The following is an 18,952-nucleotide window of genomic DNA, read 5'->3' as shown; positions in this document are numbered from 1 at the left end:
GTGGGCCTACTCTTGTCCAGTTTACTTGCAGGTGAAGTTATTTAATTTAACTAAAAGCTTCTTCCCTTGTGATCTGTAAGTTCAGTCAGGTTTAATGTCTTCACTTGACAAATGAATAGCTAAGCATTTGGGAGCCTTGGGATGGGGGAAGGGAGCCTTTAATCTCCAAAAAATGCTGCCACTAGTCCCACCATTGGAATTAGGACTGGTCGTGACAATTTTCCGTTGTTAACTCTCCCACCCCCGCATTCCAAGTCTCCCAGAGGTTCTCCAAGGTCAAAAGTGATCCCTGAGGAATGTTGAAACCCGAAGGGAGGATAGGAAGTATTAAATTAAATTAGAGTTGTGTTGCCTGCTAACGACATCAGCATTTATGACACACATTTTCACCAGCCAGATTTCAGCCACTGTATGTATTTGAATGGCACCAGCTGTGTTGTTGTGATCTGTGGTATTATTAAGCTGAATTTGCTGATCATCAGTGGTGGTTTGAAATCTACCACGTTGCAAACCACCCAATGCAGTAAACAGGGCATTATCCTGTATTTGTTATGTTATGATGCATTTGGTGCAAAATTAACTTTCACCAAAGCTTATTTGGATAGAGCCAAAAAGTACCTGTTTTTATGGTTTCAGAGGTAAAGCAACCAAACATGTCTCACCCTGTATATTATTTGATCTAATGTCAGTGCCCTTTGAACTGTGATTGGCCAAATATAATTAACACCACCATCCTGTGCCCTGTTTAATAGGAGTAAGTGCCAGAGGACTCAATGGTCCTCTCACTATACATGTATAAGATCATGTTTTGAGTCTGCACAGTGCCTACTCTGTTCAGTCTTTATCTACTGTAATTTGTACTTGGGGGCTTAATCTGATGCCTGTCACCATCATTTTTGGGTCATCCTACACCACCTCTTTTTTCAGGTGGGTTAAAGGTGTTCATGACTAATAGTTCACCTTATAAACATAAGGTTCATAAACTTGAAAGTTTCCTCCCTTTAACTTTATAGTTGGCCTGATAGAAATATAATCCTGTTGTTGCTTTTGGTTACTTCACATTCTGTAGCAGCATGTATTGCAAACTGTTTTAAGGTATGAGCTTCTCTAGCTTTTTAAAAATATGCAGTTTATATACTGTCAATGCAAATTTAGCAGCAGAAATTATGTCTGAATTCTAATGAAAATTATAATTCAGGAATTTAATGAAGAATGTGCTATTGTAAGGTTCTATGAAGCAACAATTAACTATTATCATATTATCTAGGAGAAGATAATGAATATTTGATAACAGGAACACATCCATATCCCCCTGGGCCTGGTGAGTATGTTTTGGGGATAGCATTTCTTAGGCTATAGTGAAGGGATTGGTACAAGTAATATTATCTATCAATAGATACATTTTCATTTTTATAATCAGTTCTAAAGTATAATTGAAATGGAATGCCATGTTGCACGGGCATGTGTGGGCTTTGTTAAAGAAAAAAGCTTAAAACAGTAGAATCAACTTGTTTGAAATGAGAATTATTTATGATTAGAGAAAAGATTTGGGTGTTGTCTATTAGTCAAAATTGAGCCAACTGAATAGGATATATTTCTTTTATGGAAACATTTGAATATAAATTGTAAGTTTCAAGTGTCACGTTTCAAACTCAGTTTGATTTTTTTTACTATGAAACGTTGTTTTGTTTTGTTTTTGTTTTATGAAATATTTTGTAAAAGTATCTATTCTTATAGTTGTCTAATACAGTGGTCCCCAACCTTGGGCCTCCAGATGTTCTTGGATTACAACTCCCAGAAGCCTTCACCACCACCTCTGCTGGCCAAGATTTCTGGGAGTTGAAGTCCAAGAACATCTGAACGCCCAAGGTTGGGGACCACTGGTCTAACAGATCCAGGTACTTAGGCTTTCACAAGTTTGTTCTTTAGATCTGTCTATAAAACACTTCTTCATTTCCTGTGTGGGTTTAACCTCATTGGGTCAAATCTTGGTTTACATTTTGCAATACATTTCATGCTATCTTAACTGGGTTTGTTTTCTTTTCCAAAAGGAGTGGCCTTGACTGCAGATACTAAAATCCAGAGGATGCCCAGTGAATCAGCAGCTCAGTCACTAGCTGTGGCACTACCTCCTTCTCAATCTAAGTAATGATCTTTTATTAAAGTACAAACTCAGTTAAAGACACAGAATGATTGTTTTTTGATAAAGTTTAATCTAGAAGACAAAAATTTGTGGCCAGAAGCCAATTGGTAATTTACACTAATGTACGTGGTGGCACTGCGGGTTAAACCGCTGAAACCTCTGTGCTGCAAGGTCAGAAGACCAGCAGTTGTAAGATCGAATCCACTCGATAGAATGAGCTCCTGTTGCTTGTCCCAGCTTCTACCAACCTAGCAGTTTGAAAGCATGTAAATGCAAGTAGTTAAATAGGTACCACCATGGTAGGAAGGTAACGGCGTTCCGTTTCTAGTCATGCTGGCCACATGACCACGGAAACTGTCTATGGACAAATGCTGGCTCTATGGCTTGAAGAAGGGGATGAGCACCGTGCCCTAGAGTTCAACACAACTGGACTAAATGTCAAGGGGAACCTTTACTTTAAGTGTAATTGTGTACATCCTGGAGGTAAATTGCTGCTAATTGGCAAGTTGAAATTCACATTCACAGTCATGTGCCAAATCATACAACTGGCATGAGACGAAGAATACAACTGGTTAGTCCACAGCTGCAATTGTGGCTGCAATTTACAATTTACACTTGCATTCATATAGATTGCCAATAAGATTCCAGTGGGTATTGGTTAAAGTGCAAAGGTGTGTTCTGCCTTAATTTCACTCCTCACAGTTCTTCACTGGTGCCATCTGGATTCTGATAGCCTCATCCATTCTTCTAGATGATGTTAAGACTAAATAAGATGATTAGATGTTTTGTGATGAATAGCTATGATGCCACTGCTCACCTCTTTGGGAGGGAAAATGAATTAGGCAACAGTAGGAAGTCAGTAATAGTAACAGCATATCTATAGGTTTTTTGATCATCCTAAAACGAAGATGAATTTTGAAATCCTGGCAGGATCTTTTGAACAGAGCTGGCTTGCATAGAGACTAAAGATTTGAGGTGTGAGCCAGAATATTCTGGTTTAAATGTCATGTGATTAATAAACAGGCCGGGTAGGTGGGACTCATCAGCCTTGGAAGGTAGCCCATCTAGGAGAAGGAAAACTGATTTCAAACCTCCGCTGCCATATCCACTGATGGAAAAGGAGTCAGCCTCGAGGCAAAAGCCGGAGCCAGAGCCCCGGAGGCAGTTTGTGTCATTCTGGCAACTCCTGCAACGTCACTGGAACCAGTTGTATTGATCCTTGCCTTTCTATTGGACTATTTCAGCGACAGAGAGGGGGTATTTGCCACTTGGGTAAAGCCTATCTTCCATATTATTTTACCCAGGCTTTGTGCTCTGGAGAGGACACTCGCTGCCCCAAGTGGAGACATTAAAGTTGACTGAACTACAAGACAGTTTGAAACATTATATGGAAATGTGTGAAACTTGACATGTGGGTTATAAACATTAAGTGTAGTTAAAAACTCTGTATTTCTGGTACTTTGAGCCACTCCTCATACGAAGATTGTATCATACTCTTATTTGGAAACCAAGGTAGTGCAATTAGTAAATTTTGGATAGTAATGGGAGATTCCACTGTTATTTGATCCCCTTATTGCCTGCAACTTCATGTTCTTCTTTTAAGCAGTCTACCCAGTTTGAGAAGCTAGCAGTTGTTGTTGCCATCTTAGATTTTTATATGGAGCTATGATTTTTCATGATTCTAGGTCACATGGATATCATTATCTATTTAGACTACCATACTCCACGTTTGGAGACTGAGGGCTTGGCTAGATGGCCAAATTGGTGTGGGCTGGATTGAACTAAATAGGGCTCCTTAAGGTTGCTGAGAGGTGTAATATGCCATTTAGTGTGATTGTTGCATCCACATGCAAGGATAGGGTGGTTTTGGGTCAAGGAACCACATCACACCTCAGGTGACCCTATTTGCACCACCTGCCTTTAAGAGAGGGGAAGAAAGAGATGCATAGATCTTTTTTCCCCTTCCTCTTTGTTCTGGGAGGAGGTTTTCAGTTAAAAAAAAATCTAAAAGGAACAGAGGAAGTTTTAGGTTTCCAAGTATTAAGTGGCTTAAGCTGCCTATTAGGAAGTTGAAAGTAAGTCATCTGTTTTGGTTTGAACCCAGTGATCACACATGGTGAAATCAAACCAAAATAGAGCCATCTGATGCACACCTTGAAAAGTGTAGCTCCCGACTACAAGCCAGAAAGGTGCAGGTAGGAATATTCTGGGAGTAGGCTGGTTCATGCTAACACTTTCTTCATGTAGTCACTGTGAAAAGGAGCAAATCAGCTGGTCCACAGAGTGGACCAAACAGTGGGACAAAACCCTTTGTAGCTAGTACACTCCCCTTTTTTGCCTACACAGTTTTCACTTTGTTCTGAACACCTGAGTATGGCTACAGTCTTTTGTAAACGTAGATTGTTAATTCTCCAGATAGTGATTGATTTTAGTATGTCTCATCTTAGTATGTCTGACATCCACTTCTCTTTCTAGAATGGAAGCAAATCGAACTGCTGTTGGTGTAGGTGATATATACAGACACGCTGGAATTCCTGAGCGTTCACAGCCTCCTAGTTTGACCATGGTAAGTCTCATATAATGGAGATGCAATGGGATAAGTGGATTCTGCAGTGACTTTGTCCCAGGCAGGATTTTGTAATATTGGCTAACTCTGTGAGGAGAGTGGAAACTTTTAGGATTATAAGAAAACATTTGTATGTAATTGTTCTTGCTCCATTTATAGGCTATGATGGAAGCAGGCGGTAATAAAAATTCAGCACTGATGGCAAAGAAGGCTGCAACAATGCCAAAACCACAGTGGCATCCCCCATGGAAGCTGTACAGAGTAAGTAGTAAATAAATTCAATTTCAAGATAAATGTAATGCTAAGCATTGCTTCAGCTTGGTAAGTTCAGGGTTACAGGCATGAGCTTGTTCAAACGTTGGGGTCAAGCATCTCCCTTCCAAGCTTGCACTCCAGTATCCACCTTGGGAAAACTGAAGCATGTCAGGTTAAAAGTTCAGTTCCCAATAAAGCCTCCCAGTGCCAAAGTGCCCCAGAAGAAAGGAATGGTATATGCCTTCTCAATACTCTATCCCTAGAAAATCCTGGAAAGAGTTGCCATAAGTTGTAATTAACTTGGTAGCATCTAAATGGGATATCTAGCATGATGTAGTTGATAGAGTGATAGACCAGGATTCAGGAGACCTGGGTGTGAATTCCAACTTGGTCATGGAAACTAACTGGGGGAAGGGGTGGAACTTGTAAAGGTAAAGGTAAAGGTTCCCCTTGACAATTTTTGTCCAGTCGTGTTCGACTCTAGGGGGCGGTGCTCATCCCTGTTTCCAAGCCATAGAGCCAGCGTTTTGTCCAAAGACAATCTTCCGTGGTCACATGGCCAGTGCGACTTAGACACGGAACGCTGTTACCTTCCCACCGAGGTGGTCCCTATTTATCTACTTGCATTTGCATGCTTTCGAACTGCTAGGTTGGCGGGAGCTGGGACAAGCAACAGGCGCTCACTCCGTTGCGTGGATTCGATCTTACGACTGCTTGGGCCTCTGACCCTGCAGCACAGTCTTCTGCGGTTTAGCCCGCAGCGCCACCACATCCCTTGTAAAAACTTGTAAAACCACTCCTTAAAAACCTCTTTTACCTTGAAAGCCTTATTAGGGTCACTGTAAGTCAGTTCTGACTTTTGTGGCAGTAACACATGCACAGAGAAAGCAAATGAGTAGTCTCCTGGAAAGTAGTTCCCTGCTGGGACTAGTAAACAACTAGTGAGGTAGTTCTTTTCAGAATGAGGATTTTTGTTTTTGTCTAATTTTTGTGCTGTATTTATAATCAAAATGAGTAGTGAATTTGGGGGAAAGAGGGCTTTATTCTTTGTAAGTTGAATTAGCTTTGTAATGTGTGTGGAGGAAGGGGAATAGATGCGCTGGTTTATACACAGCATCTTGGTATGAAACAGCATGCATGCTTCAATAGTTTTGGTGCTTTTTTAGATGAAAGAAGATCAAACCTTTTTGCATGAAATTTGCTGAACATTCACCATCTGTATGACATAGCCAAAACACAATTTTTAACCTCAAATTTAGAATATGCTGTGTCAAGATAATTAATAAACAATTAGCTAAATCTAATCCACAGATTGGTGTCGTTTTGAATTAAAATACATAAGCAAAACTGTTGTCACATACGTGGTAAGAACTTGCTTTGTGTACAACAGTTTAAGCTGTAGATGATAATTCCTTTTAAATGTAAGACTCTGTCTTGGAACATTTTTAGGTTATCAGTGGACATTTGGGCTGGGTGAGATGCATTGCAGTCGAACCAGGAAATCAGTGGTTTGTTACTGGCTCTGCTGATAGAACCATAAAGGTAAGATATATTCAAGAATTGGCTTTATTGTTAACACTATACTGGTAAGTATTTCTTGGACAATCAATCTCAGCATATTTTATGGCCTTTCCTTTCTTTTTGTTCCCCAGCACTCTAAGTTGTCATGTTGTGTCAAAAGTGCAGTTAGGAATGATATCCAAGATTTGAGAATTTCTGTTTCATACAGGGGTATATACCACATGTCTCTGAGCTGTTGGCTTCAGTTAAATTGATGGACTTCAGTGACTGGCATTTGCAAGAGTATCATACATATGCTTCTTTAATTACAGATTTGGGACCTTGCTAGCGGCAAATTAAAACTATCTTTGACAGGACATATTAGTACAGTTCGAGGTGTAATAGTGAGTGCAAGGAGTCCATACCTTTTCTCTTGTGGAGAAGACAAGCAAGTGAAATGTTGGGATTTGGAATATAACAAGGTAAGTGAAGCACATTGGTGGCTGCTGAAATCTTTCAATAAATTGAAGGTTATTGGTTTTTGAAAGAACTATTTTTAATCACAGTATGTTTATATGCAGGTTATTAGGCATTACCACGGTCACTTAAGTGCTGTGTATGGCTTGGATTTGCACCCAACAATAGATGTACTTGTAACATGTAGCAGAGATTCAACAGCCCGTGTAAGTAAAACAGAAGTGTTCACTATGGATTTAAATTGTATGTCTGTATGCAAGGCAGTACTTAAGTAGAGTTCCTACAAATAGAGGACTTAAGGCAACTTGCCTACAGTGGGTCTAAGAGAACGGCTTCCTGTTACTCTGAAAATGTAGAGTACGTTGCTTATAGCTAGCCTGTAACATGTCTTGGGAAAATATTAAGTCACTTTGTATGAACATGTGTACAGTATTTCCCACTCTGGAATAAATAAATCATTCAGTTAATTTGGCAGTGTGTCCTAAATATTTGACTGATATTCATAAGTGGATTGGGAAGGTGTTTAATGCACACATTGTTACTAAAATGGAACAGTAATACCAAAGCAATAAAATGTGGGATGTTAGGCAGAGGAAGAGTTGATATTTTAGGTTGAGAGAACTCTGAAGTGGTTCTGTACGACAGAATTATATAGTGATGTTGAAAACATTTTAAAAGGTGTGAATCCTTGCTAAATTGTTTAGGCCATTTTAGATTATAAAACAACCTTAGATCTGGATGACATTACAATTGTTCAAATATGTTTGTGATCTTAGATTTGGGATGTGAGGACAAAAGCTAGTGTTCATACTCTGACTGGACACACAAATGCCGTGGCAACAGTTAAATGTCAAGCAGCGGAACCACAAATTATCACAGGTATGATGACTACAGTCTGTCAAAGTAGAACATCATGGGAACAACTTAACTAGTGCTGATACATTGTAACAGGGCTGGGTTTTTTTCATTTTTTTTTTACATTGTACTCCAGTGAGCATTTGTGGTACTAAATAACATTGTACATAACTGACTGGGTGTTGGCATGAAGATTGAGAATAATGTAGGACAACTTGATCTAAGCCCTGAAAGGCATTTTGGTAGAACTACAGAAAACAATTGCTGGCTTCCAAGAAGTTCTTGTACATTTTGTCACAGGTACAGATGAAACAGGAGACTCAAAATGGGAGACTTTGGATTGTGCTAGTGAATGGTCATTCATTAAAAGAAAAGACTGAGGAGATATAGCATTCTTGGAACACTTGAAAGGTAGCTATACAGAGAAGGAATAGGATTTGTTTTCAATCATCTCAGAGTGCAGGACATGCAATAATAGTCTCAAGTTAAGGAAGCCAGTTTTCAGTTGAATATCAGGAAAAATGTCCTAAGTATTGTAGTTGTATGGCAGTGGAGCAATGACAATGACCTTGGGAAGTGATGAGCTCTCCAATACTGGAGGCCTTAAAGAGAAAATTAGACAACCATCTCTCAGATACAATGATTTGGATTCCTGTGTTGAACATGAGATTGGACTTGATTGCCTTATAGACCCCTTCCAACTCCAGTATTCTGTGATTAACATATGGAAGCTATATGTTCACAAGTCCCAGTACCATGAAAGAGAGGAGGCTATCAGAAGGAGTCTCAAAGATGATGTTGCTGCAACAGAGATTTCAAAGTGTAACGGAAGTGTGTGTATTCTAGTTATATAACTTTCCAAAACCTCTTTTTTTTAATTGCAGGAAGTCATGATACCACTATACGACTTTGGGACTTGGTGGCAGGAAAAACCCGGGTCACCTTAACAAATCACAAGAAATCAGTAAGAGCTGTTGTACTGCACCCAAGACAGTAAGATTTTTCATTCACCCCCCCCCCCTCATATTAGAGTATGGGTGGCTGTAACTTATCTTTTAGTAGATATCAGATACCAGTGAACAAATTCAACCCTGCTACTTTGTTTGCCTGTTCAGGGGAAAGGAGGCTTCATTTCCTCACACCTCTGTAATCCTCTTTACGTAGTCCCACAGTTAATGTACATGAAATGTTGGGCCCCTCAGAGCTGCTGGAATCCTAAGGCCAGATTCTTGTGACATTTTATTGTACATGGAAAGGCATTTGTCCAAGAGATTTTCAAGGTTTTCCAGCTGTCCATCACATATTCAGTCATGCAATCAATTTTGTAACCAAAGCATGCCTAACTGCACAATGAGTTTCCAAAAACATAGTTATCCCTGCTTGCTGGAATGCCTTTCTGTGTAATTCCACAGGGCTCTGGCCTAAACATGTTGGCTCTCTCTCTCTCTCTGGGAAAACAGAAAACGGTATGTGTGCAATTGTTTTTCACTGCTATCGCTTGGCAAAATTAAGGCAGTCCTGTAAAGGCTGCTCTAAATACTGAATTCTATATTGTCTGCATTTATTTATTCTTATGTTTGTATCCCTTGTTTTCTCCAAACAACGGAAAGTGATGCACATGGTTCTCTCCTGCCCCTGTTTTTCCTTCTCAACAATCCTGGGAGATAGATTAGGCTGAGAAATACTAGCAGTTCCAAGGTCATCCATGGTGATTTCTAGCCGAATGGGGATTTGAACCCGGGTTTAGCCCTAATCTAAATCATACATGAATAGGATTGTGCTGTGAGCACATTCCATGTTGATGCAGATCTTCAATTGTTTATAGTAAGGTGGAAAGACCCCTAGTGGTGCCTATGTCAGTTCTATGTGCAAATGACTAACATGGGTAGAAAACACATGAGTCTCCTAGTAGTGAAGCACACGCTGTTCATATGTGTTGGTTTAGTGTCTCTGTTTTGAAGTGTTGGTGGTAACTGAATTGCTTGAAACACCACATTAATGAAATATATGCAGAGCAATAATTATAATAAGGTCTTTTACCTTTCTGCAAACTACTGCTAGTCAGTAAATACGTTATGATAAAAAATGGACAGAATTAAAAGGGCTGTGAGAGTTGTTTATTAGTGTATCAGGTTTTTTCTGCCCTCATCTATAATACTTTGGACCCTCCTGAGCTACTTTTGAAAGTTAGGGGGCATCTAGGTCTGGTTTATTTGATACAGTGGCATCCGAAAGGCAACACTGGTGATCATTGTACACTTGAATGAATGATGTTATGCTTATTAACATTTCAGTCTTCATTAAATCTAATCGTAGTGCATATAGGTTAGGTAGGCAGGGATCCAGTGCTTAAAATATTTGACATTATGTGCTATTGTAGCTGTATTAAAAGTAGTACTTTTATGCTGATTATCAAGTGTAGTAGTTTTAATTAATTAGACTTGGAGTCCTTAAATGAAGTGCAATACTTCACATTTTAATAGACATCTCATTTACAGGTACACCTTTGCTTCTGGGTCTCCAGATAACATTAAACAGTGGAAATTCCCTGATGGAAACTTCATCCAAAATCTCTCTGGTCATAATGCTATTATCAATACTTTAGCTGTGAATTCAGACGGAGTTCTGGTTTCTGGAGGTAAGTAAAAATTTCATAAGAAGTTTAAATAGGAACATCCTTCCTTCCACTTTATGTGCTGTCTCCACATAGGTCTCTCTCTTGTTTATCATTTGGAAACTTTGAATCAGACTCATGGGCCTGCTCAGCTGTGAAAATAGTTCATAAACAGAAAATAACTAGCATTGAAAGGATTCTGTTGGCTGCCAGTTTCCAGGTAGCATTTCAAATGCCAGCGTTAGTCTTTTACAGCTTCAATGGCCTTGACCAAATAACTTTATGGAAATGCTTCTACAGTGTGATCCCCAGTCCCAATGCACAATCCAAGTCCTTGTTTCAGGTTGCAATTGTACCTGAAGTAAGATGGGGAAAAGAAGCGGGGGGTTTTTGGTGATGGTAGCTATATTAATTGAACTTTACAGGCTTCCCCCCTCAAAACTGTAATGAAGCTTTTTTCTTTCAATAAACATTTGTTGTATAATAATTTATTTTCACCACCTGCTGTTCATTGGAAGCTGGTTTAACACAGACCATTACAGTTACTTTGTGGGTTGTTTTGGATCTACAACATAAAATTAATTAAAGTAGTTTTAAAACCAGTTACTGCCAAAACCGTGGCACAGATAAGATTTCAAAAATTATGTTTACTAGTTTTATTTGAAATATGTATATGCTATATTTCATTCATACATTCAAGGTGATTATAAAAAGCAAGCATGTTAAGAATACTTTCAGTTAGGTGAGTAAAATATACAAAAATAAGATAAAAGGACAGTCTAGAGAAACCAGATTTAAAATACAGAAACATAAAAAGCCTGGGAAGATTTTTAAAAGGCATTCACCAAGTAGTCAAAATGATACAAAGGGAGGTGCTAGGCAGTGTATTTAAAATTACTTTCACCAACCATGGGCCCTAACCAGCATGTATCCCCAACACGTTGAGGAAGGCTGAAACACTTGATAATACAAGGACCCAGTTTCAAAGCAAAACAAAAAGGCATGCAGGCTTCCAGTACAATCACCTTTAGAGATATTGGCCAGTATCTTGCTTAATGATTATAGCCTACGGGGAAGATGACACTTTGGTATGGAAGCATATTCTTTTTAACTGCACCTGCTGTGGACAGTGCTGTGGCAGTTTCACTGGGTCACATGATCAGGCACATGACTGCATGTGACTGGCTCTTGGTCCCCCTGCTGCTGGAGGTTCCATAGCTGGTGCTCCATGTGCATAAACACTGAACAGGATGCTGGCCATTCTTGTGTAAGGAAAAGGAAAAGAGTAGAAATACCTCTTAAAATACTGTATTGTGCTGTCTGTGCTATACATTATATATGAAGAAAGTATGTGTGCTTAAGAACTGTTTGAAGACCTATACAAAATTTGACTGAACATATAATTATCCTGCCATGTTATATACATGTGCCGGAAATAAGCTCCATTGAATTTAGTAAAGCTTACGTACATGTCTGCATGCAAAGGATGGTACTTTAGTCCTGCGGGAAGAGACTGGTGCTGTGTGGTGCTAAGTAATAGATTTTTAATGTGGAGTATACAGTCAGGCTGTTAATTAAGAATGTACTAGTTTTAATTTTGCTTCCTTTGACATACTAAGTTTAGCACAGTAGTTGTCCTCTGCTATAATTCTCAATTAGTATATAGCACTAATGAGGGTGTGTGTGTTTTTTTTTAAGCTGACAATGGTACAATGCACCTCTGGGACTGGAGAACCGGCTACAACTTCCAGAGGGTGCATGCAGCTGTACAGCCTGGGTCTTTGGACAGTGAATCTGGAATATTTGCATGTGCATTCGATCAGTCCGAAAGCAGACTTCTAACTGCTGAAGCTGATAAAACTATAAAAGTCTACAGGGAAGATGACACTGCGGTATGGAAGCGTATTCTTTTTAACTGCATGTGCTTATGTGTAAAACTGGGTTGTCTTAAGACAGATGTTCAGAAAGCATTCTCCTTAAAACTTCTTAGACCTTAGAACAGTTATGTTTTCACTAAAGAGGACCAGCAGCCATGCTTCAAGTTACAAGCCCATCTCATGAGATAAGAATGTTCTTAATGTGCATTCCGTATGGCTAGGTTTCATAGCTGGAAATAGCATGAGCCCAAGCATAACTTTTCATCCATTACTCTCTGGCAAAGAAAGTGCCCTTCCTGCATTTCTCAGGTTTGCATGCATACATGCATCTAGCCAGTGTCTGAGTGCACCCCTGAGAATCATGGCAATGGCAGATTGTTTACCAGAGAGGAATGGGGCTTACTCTGCGAACACGATTTCAGCCATAGTCTGTAGCTCCAATTGGCACACATGTGCGCGTATATACACTCTTTTATTATAGATTAACTTTCAAATGACAACATGAGTTCTTTTCTAAGTAGGCTGATGGTGAGGACTTTTTGACCCAATTCAATGTGACATACAATTCAGAATCTTATTGCTTATGTATGCTGGCATAAACCACTGGCACAGATTGCCCCTAGTTAAGGAGTCACCACTTATATTCCCTGTTGTATTCCCAGTCACAAGAATGGCAAGTAAAAAAGAAATAGTAACAGTGATTCCTTAAAAAGCAGGAATTCTGCCCTGTGATTTATGCAATTCCATTCAACACCATTGTACATAAGCATTAGAAGTCTGGCCAAAGTGTCTAAAAATGTAAATATTCTCCCTTCATAAATAGCTAGAGTTTATCTGGTAAAGCATGCCATTTGTATCTTTACTTGTTTCCATGTCTTCAACATATGTTGGCTCCACTGAAAGTAGCAGAGAAGTGATAAACATTGAGGTAGTTTTTACAGTAGTATCCCCTATGAGACCAGTATCTGCTAATTTACTTATCCGCTGCCTGAAAATAAACTAAAAAACCCAGAAATTGTATTTGTCATATTTTTCCGTGTATAACACGCCTCCATGTATAAGACACCATCCCACACTTTTTAACCCAAAATTAAGAAATCTTAACTGAGCATTGAGTATTCAGCCTCTGGGCTCAGAATGCTTCTAAGCACTGCATACAGGCTCCACCTCCAATGAGATGTGTTCCAGGAGGTTTGTTCATTATCTGCTGACATCAGTTCCATAAGGCTAAGTCTCCTGACTGTAGGAAGCTAAGCCTTGTGATTGGAAACAGCCTGTTTACAGAGGCAAGGTATGGGCTGTTTTGTTCTCGCCTGAGCTTACTTCCATGTATAAGTTGCCCCTCAATTTTTAGTGTAATGATTTTAGGAAAAGCTAGTGTCTTATACATGGAAAAATACGGTATGCGTATTTCCAGGGTGTATTTACGAGACGTGTCCACTAGAGGGAGCCAGTAATGTGTAATGTATATTGTTCAATGCTTCCACCTTTTTGGCATCTGCAAGGAGCGGGGGGGCTTAGAACTGATTCCCCCATGGGTCCTACAGTTCAGTTGTACAGTGGTGCCCCGCATAGCGATGATAATCTGTGCAGCAAAAATTGTCGCTATACGGATTCGTCGCTATGCAAAATAAAAAAGCCCATAGGAATGCATTGAAACCCCTTCAGTGCGTTCCTATGGGCTTAAAGCTTACCTTTTAAGCGAAAATCCTCCATGCGACAGCCATTTTAGCTGCCCGGTAAACGAGGAATCCATCCCTGTTTTACCCGGTGGCCATTTTGGAACCGCTGATCAGCTGGGGGAAAATCATCGCTATGTGAAAATCGGTAAGCGAAACAGCTTACTGATCATCGCAAAGCGGTTTCCCCCCATAGGAAACATCGTCATGCGATCACAAAAACATCATCGCTATGCGGATTTGTCGTTAAACGGGGCGCCCGTTATGCGAGGCACCACTGTATTGTTTTTGTTTTGGAAGATTTGTTATCGGTTGTTTCTTTAACTAACAGAGTGAGGTTGGGCATGTTTTCCAGTTTAAATTCCATGTTTTTCAAGAGTGTTTTCTGAATATATTCAGCTTTTAAAACAAGTATTTGACATATACCTTTGATTATTTACAGTGAGCCAAAGCCAAACTTGTTTAATTTAGTGAGATTTCATAATCAAATTTACTGAGACTTGTCTTTTTAAATATGTGATTATAGTTTATATAAAGTTAGAATTTCAGTCTTTGTGTTTTCTTTACATTTTTTTAAGACTGAAGAAACTCATCCTGTCAGCTGGAAACCAGAAATTATCAAGAGAAAACGATTTTAATGAGAATCCACCTGCATGGCTGTGCCATAATCCTGACTCTGACTACAAAGCCTGAACTCTGCTAAAGCCATTGCTTTGTTGAGGTTGCAGTTTTTTATATTATGTATGGCTTCCCTTTAGGATTTAGCCTCTCTCTTATCCCAGGAAATCAGCTGCAGCTGTTACACATGTCTGAAGAACGCAAGAGTTTGTTGAATAAAATGGTAATGTGGTGGTGATTATAGACACCAAATGTGTGCATGTCATTCTATGTGGGCAGCAGATAGCAAGAGTCTTTTCTGCTCTTTTCTCTTTCCTTTCTTCCTTTGGTGGAGAAGTATGTTTTTGAAATTTTGAAGATGATTCCAAGAAACCGGCCCACCGCCACCTGGTACTTTCTCTTAGAACACGGAGTAGTAAAACTACCAAGGAGTGGCACAAACGCCATTGTTGTAGTAATTTTTGTCTTGAACACAATGTGCTCTTTTGTCAGACTGTAATGCAATAAAATATAAATTTCATTTACATTTAACTCCTAAAGTAGAGAACAGAATTTGTGTTGTATGCATGTTGTTTTGTTTCAGAATAGTGGATTTATTTTTGCCTATCCCATATTGGAACCTGACTTTTACATTTTAACACAGTCAACTCCCTTCAGAACATTTGGTTTTCACTTAGCAGAACTTAAAAAGCTGGAAACAAGTGCAGTATTTTGCAGGAGCAGTAGACCAGCAACCCTTGAATGGCACACACTTGTTGACTTGAGTCAAAACAATTTGTGTGCAGGGAGAAAATGATTCTGTTTATGATGAGTCATTGATTTCCTGATTTTGCTTTCTGACTACAGCCCATTGTACAGCCTAGGATCCTGTTTCTAGTGGGTCTGTAACCTTCAACCACAGCTTTTCAGAGGGTGTACATTGGGGTGGCACAAGTTGCTGTAGACCACATGGCTCTTTGACTTCTACTGATTGGAGAGCATATCAAGCTAGACAGAGGTTGTATGCCACCCAGTTGTTCATTTGTGCCATTTTGTACAATGGGTGGGAGAATGAATTATTTTACATCTTCACTTAGTGTGTTCAAATAGTATTAGCAGGAATTTATGTTATAGCTGTCTATGTAGAAATTTAATATTGCCAGTATAATATTCGGTTTATAATTTCATTTACCAGCCTGATTTCCACATAATTCCCAACTAGTGAGAGGTATAAATTAGGATACCAAATTCTTATATTGTGTCTGTTAAATTAGTTTACCCACTGCCCGGATTTTTGTGTTACCAGCAACAATTGCAATAAATTTGTAAGTCTTTAAAGTGTCATAGAACTCTGTTTGATAAAAGAGAATTTGATAATAGAATCAAAGAGAAAGCCATAATGATGGACGGCCTCAATATGAAAAACCTGACAGTCCAATCTTCTATATGAAGAACAGTTTGTAGAACCAGACGATTAATTGTATATAGAGAGGGAATTCTGGGCTGCAGAAAATAGTTTTGTAACTGGGTTAATTTCACAACCTTTTCTGAGTGAGGTCATGCTGGCACGTAATTGAAGAGCTGTTTCCCCTTACGAATTCAGCCTAGTACATTTTGGAAATAATACATTGAGGTGTTAAAACCCTGAGCAGAGGGTTGTTCCATAAATTGTCCTTTTTCTTTCAATTGAAAACAAATTTTAAAACCCTGCCAATAATCAAATGAGTTACATATGGTCAAAAGTACTGACACTAGGGATATTCTCCATCTTACAAGTGTGTTTGCACATTTCATACACGTACATCTAGAGATAGAAGTGTTCTTGGCCTTTGCAACTTGTAGGGAAATGTAGATACCATTTCCTGCATTTATTTTATGTTATCATTTTGAAAACAGTCACTGGCAAAAAGGAATAGAGTGTCTGAAATGCAGGACTGAGGCAAAGCTTCCACAGAAAGGACATATTGCACAAACTAATGTTTACACATTTGGATTTTGAATTGTTATCTATGACACTTAATGAAATTATTTACATTCACACTGGCAAAATGGCAATTTAAAAGAATGTATATTTTTACTCAATTTTTTGTTACTGGCCAATAGTCAATAGTTGGGTTCTTGAGAGTATCAGATGAGCATGTCCCCAGATAGAAAATCATGCAGGATTAAAACTGCATTCTGAAGAAGAAGAAAAGCTACGCTAAAGAGGTAGCCATGGTTGTTGTGGGTTTTTCGGGCTCTTTGGCCGTGTTCTGAAGGTTGTTCTTCGTGATGTTTCGCCAATCTCCTGAAAAGGACAAAAGCTGTTCCCACAGCTATACTCAACTGTCCAACAAACAGCAACAGAGCATGGACAGAGTTCCTACTCCAGTCCTCTGAAGATGCCAGCTGCAGAGACTGTCGAAACCTCAGGAAGAACAACCTTCAGAACACGGCCAAAGAGCCCAAAAAACCCACAACAACCATCAGATCCCAGCCGTGAAGGCCTTCGAGAATACAGAGGTAGCCATGTTAGTCTGCACTAGCATGTCAGGCAAAATAAAAATAAAATAAAATGAAGACCCAAATGTTGTGGCATCATATAGACCTACTGCTATAATGTGAACTTTTGTAAACAGTTCACTTCTTATGTCTGAGGAAGTGGACTTGTCCATGAAAGCTCTCATTAAAATATAGCAGTAAGTCTTTAAGGTGCCACAATATTTTGGTCTTTATTTTTAATTTTTCTTTTGTTTTTGCCTGATGTGCTAAAGAGACACACTAGATGTGTCATTAGACACTAGAAGCTATTTCTTTTCCTAGGATTGTGCTGAAACACAAACTGGGATATCTGCAAACAACAGGCAGGGAGGTGATCTGAAATGTTGTAGGTGGGGATCTCTTAAATTATGAATCTTACAAAACATTGTGCTTAGCAATTTCCTTCAGATCCTGGTACAGAGAACATCTGGTGTTTGGGGTTTTTTGTTGTTATTAATAGGGTGTTTTTTATGAGGTAAGTGGAGGGATTTTTCAGGTTTGATCAAGATTTAATCTCACGATTCCTTCTAGAATTATTTCAGATTGGAAGCAGACCTTGGATAATTTACTCCCTTGGTGGAATCCTCTATTCTGAGTGTGTAAATCTATATTCATTCCTCTCACCGTGACATCAGGCTTTTAAAATTCATTGTATATAATTATAAGAAAGGAATGCACTTTCTTGTAACATAACTGCAGTTTTCAGTGATTAGTAAGGGTGATAAAGTAGCTTTAAAATCATTTGGCTGTATACTCACGCATGCAAATTAGAGCAAGGGATGTTATGTTATTAATGGAAGACTGGGCAACAGATGAACTGTGCTGTGTTTTTTTAAAAACAAAAATAAGAATATGGGATATATTCTCTGCAACTTAAACATGGAATAAAATTTAATTATGGAAGCGTTTCTGTATGTGTGCATGTGTCATTTCAAAACCAAGTCCAAATAATCCACAGTGGGTAGTATTCAGTGCTGGATTTCTGTCAGCAGAATGACAGATTCTAGCGGAATCAAAGGTGAGTCCCCCTCCACACAAGGCACTTCTGTATGTGGAACTGTATTTTGGGTAGCCCAAGAGCTGGGGGGGGGGGGACAGTCTGTGAAAACATCCAACAGAACACTGGATATGTTGTTTAGTCGTTAAGTTGTGTCTGATTCTTCGTGATCCCATGGACCAAAGCACGCCAGACCCTCCTGTCTTCCACTACCTCCCGCAGTTTGGTCACATTCATGTTGGTAGCTTCGATGACACTGTCCAACCATCTCGTCCTCTGTCATCCCCTTCTCTTGCCTTCATACTTTACCAACATCAGAGTCTTTTCCAGTGAGTCTTCTCATGAGATGGCCAAAGTATTGGAGCCTCAGCTTCAGGATCTGTCCTTCCACTGAGTACTCAGGGTTGATTTCCTTCAGAATTAATAGGTTTGTTCTCCTTCCAGTCCAGGGGAATCTCAAGAGTCTCCTCCAGCACCACAATTCCGCATCTGTAGCTGAGCGTCCTTTCGGCTTTGGCCCAATCACTTCATTAGCTCTGGAGCTACTTGTCCTTGTCCTCCGCTCTTCCTCAGTAGCATGTTGGATGCCTTCCGACCTGAGGGGCTCATTTTCCAGCGCCATATCTTTTAACCTCTTGTTTCTGTCCATGGAGTTTTCTTGGCAATGATATTGGCTTGCCACTTCCTGCTCCAGGTGGATCGCGTTTAGTCAGAACGCCCCACTATAACCTGTCCGTCTTACGGTGTCCCTGCACAGCATAGCCCATAACTTCTCTGAATTACTCAAGCCCTTTTGCCACAACAAGGCAGTAATCTGTGAAGGGCACACTGGATATAGCCCAGTGTTTATTAGTCTTATATACATTACTTGG

The 18,952-nt window shown here is 39.4% G+C and overlaps 1 protein-coding gene across 2 annotated transcripts in view; it reads left to right on the top strand.

The window, feature by feature from the left end:
• Positions 1-17,991, top strand: part of PLRG1 (pleiotropic regulator 1) — a 32,540-nt gene extending 14,549 nt beyond the window's left edge. For both annotated transcript variants that reach the window (XM_073001529.2, XM_073001530.2), the window contains exons 4-15: positions 1,268-1,321; positions 2,052-2,145; positions 4,619-4,709; positions 4,869-4,970; positions 6,414-6,506; positions 6,797-6,946; positions 7,046-7,147; positions 7,718-7,820; positions 8,681-8,789; positions 10,295-10,434; positions 12,109-12,302; positions 14,545-17,991. In XM_073001529.2, the coding sequence (XP_072857630.2) occupies positions 1,268-1,321; positions 2,052-2,145; positions 4,619-4,709; positions 4,869-4,970; positions 6,414-6,506; positions 6,797-6,946; positions 7,046-7,147; positions 7,718-7,820; positions 8,681-8,789; positions 10,295-10,434; positions 12,109-12,302; positions 14,545-14,604 (1,292 nt within the window). In that variant the 3' untranslated portion in view covers positions 14,605-17,991. The remainder of the gene's footprint in view (positions 1-1,267; positions 1,322-2,051; positions 2,146-4,618; positions 4,710-4,868; positions 4,971-6,413; positions 6,507-6,796; positions 6,947-7,045; positions 7,148-7,717; positions 7,821-8,680; positions 8,790-10,294; positions 10,435-12,108; positions 12,303-14,544) is intronic.
• Positions 17,992-18,952: the final 961 nt, after the last annotated feature.

The sequence above is a fragment of the Pogona vitticeps genome, chromosome 5 (genome assembly GCF_051106095.1).
Source record: "Pogona vitticeps strain Pit_001003342236 chromosome 5, PviZW2.1, whole genome shotgun sequence".
Lineage (NCBI taxonomy): Eukaryota > Metazoa > Chordata > Lepidosauria > Squamata > Agamidae > Pogona > Pogona vitticeps.
This window is presented reverse-complemented; position numbering and strand designations above follow the sequence as displayed.